Source organism: Condylura cristata, unplaced genomic scaffold (genome assembly GCF_000260355.1).
Source record: "Condylura cristata isolate star-nosed mole 26May11 unplaced genomic scaffold, ConCri1.0 scaffold00017, whole genome shotgun sequence".
Taxonomy (NCBI): Eukaryota; Metazoa; Chordata; class Mammalia; order Eulipotyphla; family Talpidae; genus Condylura; species Condylura cristata.
Genome location: NW_004567118.1, coordinates 39803429 through 39808756, shown reverse-complemented (window position 1 = coordinate 39808756; position 5328 = coordinate 39803429). Strand labels below are relative to the sequence as shown.

At 39.1% G+C, this 5328-nt stretch overlaps 1 protein-coding gene across 1 annotated transcript; it reads right to left on the bottom strand.

Moving 5' to 3' along the window:
* Nucleotides 1-987: 987 nt before the first annotated feature.
* Nucleotides 988-2478, bottom strand: LOC101623956 (C-C motif chemokine 8). Its single transcript, XM_004685165.2, has 3 exons — nucleotides 2375-2478; nucleotides 1585-1702; nucleotides 988-1194 (listed from the first exon to the last, which is right to left on the bottom strand). Exons 1-3 carry the CDS (start codon nucleotides 2448-2450, stop codon nucleotides 1089-1091), a joined length of 300 nt encoding a protein of 99 aa, XP_004685222.1. The 5' UTR covers nucleotides 2451-2478; the 3' UTR covers nucleotides 988-1088.
* Nucleotides 2479-5328: the final 2850 nt, after the last annotated feature.

The following is a 5328-nucleotide window of genomic DNA, read 5'->3' as shown; positions in this document are numbered from 1 at the left end:
ACCTCAGTTCTTGCATACATAAATATTTTTTTTTTAAAGCAAACAATGAAAAAGTTGATCCTCCCTGATAGGGCTGCTAAATGGTAAGATTCTAACACCATCATTTCTCCTTTGTTTATTTGTTAGCATTTTCTTTTACACTAGAAATTTTACTTCTCTGATTTTATCCAATTGGTTGAAATAAATTAGTTTGCTTTTTTTTTTTTTTTTAAAGATTTTTTTATTTTTCAAAACAGAACTGGGGTACACAGGCCAGAGATGAGGCGGGTGAGAGGATTCACCAGAGACAGAGAGGGGAGCAGAACAGGCAGATCGACGAAGTACACTGCTGAGGAGAGCAGCGGGCGAGTCAGCAGAGGGCTGCCATGCCATGTGGATCACCTCCGGGGCATGCGGGGATCGAACTCATGTAGAAGTGACTTAAGCTTCTTTGTGCTGTGCTTTAACCCGCTGCGCCACCAGGGAGGGCCCTAGTTTGCATTTTTAACAGTTCTATCTATTGGGGTGATCAAATTTCCCCAAATTTGGTCAGTGTGACTCTGTTTAAATTGGTTCATAGGTATCCTTGTCATATCTCCAATTGCTACCTACTGCTAGTATTTTTTACTCCCAGCCAAGTTGTTACCCCATGAAAAATAAGACTACATAGTCCAAAATTATATAAATATACATTTTATTTAACAATTCCTTAATCGTATAATAATAAAAACTACATATTGCACTTATAGGAGCACTAATTTTCTAAATCTACAGAAGAATTTCACTTGGATAATTCATGAAAGAAACAAACTGCAGACATGTAGGAAGAACAGTGATATCTTGTCATGAACTTAATTGTGCTCACAGAGAAGAAAACACCTCACTAGCTTTTATATATAACATTCAGTGCTATTTCTAGCAAATAAAGTCAAACAGCAATAACTTAAACAAAATTAAATAGTATTTAAGAAATATTGAACTTTAAGTTACTTATCAAGGTGACTATTTTGGATGCCATTATTAAATAATAGTGTTTTGCATTGGCAAAAAGGGTGGAGAAGATAAATAAGATTTCCTCTGGATCTGTCTCGCAATCCAGGTGTGAAGATTCAAGCCTTCAGGGATTGGAGTTTCTTGTCCAGATACTTCATGGCATTCTGGACCCACTTCTCTTTGGGGTCTGCACAAATCAACATGTCTGACTTGTTCTTGAAGCTGTGGATTGTAGAAAAGGCACAGTTAGATGGAATATCTTGACATTTGATGCAGTAGTGTGACCTGTCGGCCTGTAAGCCTGATTAACCCTTGCTTCCTGGGTGAGGGTCCTGGTTTGGGACAGGAGGAAGTGGAAGAATGGAAAAAGAGACCTCAAATCTGCTCTTGCTGTCTCAGGAGAAACCCTCCTGTTACTGGCCAAAGGAAGTTGGGGAATATGATCAAGTTCTTACAAAGGAAGCATGCATCAGGTACAGCTTCCAACCCGTGGACTCAGCTTCTATACGGTAATAAAGGTCCTGTCCTTTAGATTCAGTGGCATGTTCATAGACTCATCTGGGCGTGAATCGTAAACTTCTTTCCCTTCTATGGAAAGAACTCAATACTCACATCACAGCTTCCCGGGGACACTGGCTGTTGGTGACCCTTAAATAGCTTTCCAGCCTCTGGTTGGGGAACTTTCTCTTAGTCACATTAAAGCAGCAGGTGATTGGAATAGAAACTGAATCTGAAAAAAAAGTTTATGAAGAATAAATTTAAGATGTGTCATAAGTATTTTTAAGGGAAGGAGGAGGCAGAGGACAAAGTAAACACAGGTTTCATCTAGAACCCACCACCTTCAAGTTCAGATCCTATGAATAAAATGTTACCAAGAAATTAATTTCCTCATTTGAACTATAGGGACCCTCGTTGTTGAGTAGGAACAGAGAAATCCCTGTACTAATGCTGGGAAAATAGATTCCAAGACTGTGCTTCCAAGCTATTGGTCCCACAGACTTTGGCATCAACCCATGTCACATGCGGAGATGTCTCTGGATCATTTGATACTTCAAGCAATAATAGTTTCTTCCTCTCTAGTTTTACCTCTCCATTATGAGAAAAGGTTCTTTATGTGGCACATCCCCAGGCAATGTGAGGGTTATTGACGCAGTGGCTGCAAGGAGCATCTTTCCAAAGCTGGGGTCAGGTAAGGTTTAGGGGACTGGACTCAGCATTCTGAGCCTCGAGTTATGCCTCTGCCTCTGGCTAAGTGACCTGACTTTGTCCTCATTTCCCTTCTTGGTTTTACTTTCTCTACTTTTGCCCTGTAGACTATACAGAGAGTATGGGATGACTTATTCTGGGATGTTCATACCTGCGGTGATCAAAATGTCAAGCCTTGGGATGAGAGGGGACTTACCAGGGTGAGCAAGGACCTGGGTGCTGATGGTGGTAGCTGTGAGCAGCAGACACAGGAAAACTGCGGAGACCTTCATGCTGGAGGGTGAGGATGCAGCTGCAGCCTTGGAGTTACAGATTTCTGAGCTTGTCTCGGCCTCTCTGCAACTCTGGTGACTCTGCCTGCCTTTTATAGAGATCTGACACAAGGGCAGGTTCATGCTCAAGGCCGATGAAGTAAGAGCCTAAAAGTGCTGACTCGACATTAGATGCTGGGGTGATTTCCAAACAAAGAGAAGTAAGTAGTGCTATCTTTATTGTTCACATGCCAGAGGTGGAAGTGCGTGTGGTTAAAGGGTAGGAAGTGACCTCTGGGCTTAGGAAGAGCTGTGATTTCTTTGAAATGGAAAGTAACCTTTCCAAAAGGAAAAAAGTAAAGGTCATAGGGGAGCAGCTAGAACAAGGGCCTGGCCCTTGCGAGAGGCCTGGGACTTTGCCTGTACTCTCTCTCAGACTCTGGCCCCTGCCATCTTGAATGAGTCAGACCCTTTAGACACCCACACAGTGACCAAGCACGAGGTAGTTTGATAGAGTCTTGGCAGATGGTGGAATCCAGGGAACTTCAAGTTCTAAAGCCCTGGAATCTATAGGAATGGGACAACACATGCTCATTTTGTAGAGTGGTGGTTTGCAAATATTTTATCTAGACACTAAAGTTTCCTACCATGTGGATTCAGATGGAGAAGCCCATTATTATTCCCTACAGAATCAAACAGAACAAATGTGTTTTGAGAAAGGACTCCCAACTTGGGAAGAACTGAGATCTTAAAAATATTTATTCATTCTATTTGTAACTCATGACTATTTGTCCATTTATTTAAATCTTCTTCGATCTTTTGTCAGATTTCCTGACATAGTTTGCATATTTTATTAGATTTGTTTCTAAATATGTTCTTTTTTTTTTGGTGCTAATATAAAAGGCATTGCTACTAATTTCAAATTATATTTTTTTCATTGGTGGTTTATAGTTCACTGATGAACTTGAATTATTAACCATGTATTCTGCAGTCTGCTATACTTCCTTATTAGTAGCAATTTTTTTGTCAATTTTTTTTGGTGGTTTTTCTGCATGGACAATTATGTCTTCAACAAAGAAAAGATGTATTGCTTCTTCCTTCCAAATCTGTGTTCTTTGTTTTTTTTTTTTTCTTTGTCTCATCTCACTGCATTGGCTAAGACTTCCAATATGCTGTTGAAGAGGAATAAACAGGAGAAATATCTTGCTGTGTTCCCAGTCTCACCACTGATTATGGGGTAGGCCTTTTATAGATTTTTTTTTTATTATATTGAGGAAGTTTTATCTTTAAATCATGAATGGGTGTTGAGTTCTATCAAAGACATTCTATTGATATCATTGTAAGATATTCTTGTCTTCAGTCTGCTGATGTAGTGAAGTACATGAATTGATTGTTAGGTGCCATTTAGCATCATGGATTAAACTGGAATGGATTCTCCTCTGTGAAATAAGTCAGAAGGAAAAAGAAAAACATCAGATGGTTTCATTTACAGGAGGGACATAAGGAAACTATACAAGGGATCAGGAAAAAAGACAAAACTTGCAGTCAGACTATAAGTTGGAGACAGTCCTCAGGGGAGGGGGAGGGAAAGGGATCAAAACAAGAGAGAAGAGCATGAGAGTCTATGATGATAGTGCATAACTGTCTTGGTAACAGTAAATTTATGGGGACTGTGCCTGATAAGAGAAATCAAAAATTGTCGAAAATGAACAATGATAAAAATTTGAAAAATAAAAATATATTGTTTAGTCTCCAAATATTTTAGAATTTTTCCAGGAAGCTTTCTGTTACTGATTCCTAATTTAATTACACTATGACTTGAAAGTAGATATTGTGCAATTTCTATTCTTTTAAAAGTTTTACACTGTTTTATGATGAAGAATGAAGTCTATCTTGGTAATAGTTCCGTGTCATCTTGAGAATAATGTGTATTTGTATGAGTGTGTGTGTGTTTATGTGTATGTGCATGTGTATTTGATGGAGATTGTACAACAATTAACAATGATATAAAATATAAATATTTAAATAACATTTAATAAAAGAAAAGCAAATGAATGGCACAGAATAGACTCAGGATATAAAGAAAGAGAAGTGGAGGAAGGGGGTTTTAATCAGTGTGCCCATGAATTTCTATATGAGCACCTTTAAATTTCTAAAACAGTGAGACTACACAATAGAATTGCTTGATAGTTACTTTAGGTTAACAGGTTGTATTTCTTTCATCAGATATTATTCTGAGTCTGAATCACAAGGGTTCCTCCTTATTGATGAAGACTTGGGCACAAATCTGAGTCTCACACTTCCAACTGCTTGACAGCCCTGCCCCACAACTGCCAAAGTCACTTAGTCATCACCCAAAACTGTTTCACTTTCCTGTGCTTCTGTACTTTTTTTTTTTTAAGATTTATTAATTTATGCACACAGAACTGGGGTACAGGCCAGAGGGACAGGAGCGGTGAGAAGATTCACCAGAGACAGAGTAGGGAGCTTAAGATGTGTCATAAGTATTTTTAAGGGAAGGAGGAGGCAGAGGACAAAGTAAACACAGGTTTCATCTAGAACCCACCACCTTCAAGTTCAGATCCTATGAATAAAATGTTACCAAGAAATTAATTTCCTCATTTGAACTATAGGGACCCTCGTTGTTGAGTAGGAACAGAGAAATCCCTGTACTAATGCTGGGAAAATAGATTCCAAGACTGTGCTTCCAAGCTATTGGTCCCACAGACTTTGGCATCAACCCATGTCACATGCGGAGATGTCTCTGGATCATTTGATACTTCAAGCAATAATAGTTTCTTCCTCTCTAGTTTTACCTCTCCATTATGAGAAAAGGTTCTTTATGTGGCACATCCCCAGGCAATGTGAGGGTTATTGACGCAGTGGCTGCAAGGAGCAT

Coding starts and splice junctions, on each gene's coding strand:
- LOC101623956 (XM_004685165.2), bottom strand. CDS start 2,450: ATGAAGGTCTCCGCAGTTTTCCTGTGTCTGCTGCTCACAGCTACCACC. Junction 1,703..2,374: donor CCAGGTCCTTGCTCACCCTG/GTAAGTCCCCTC, acceptor CTTTTTTTTCAG/ATTCAGTTTCTATTCCAATC. Junction 1,195..1,584: donor TGTCCCCGGGAAGCTGTGAT/GTGAGTATTGAG, acceptor TACAATCCACAG/CTTCAAGAACAAGTCAGACA.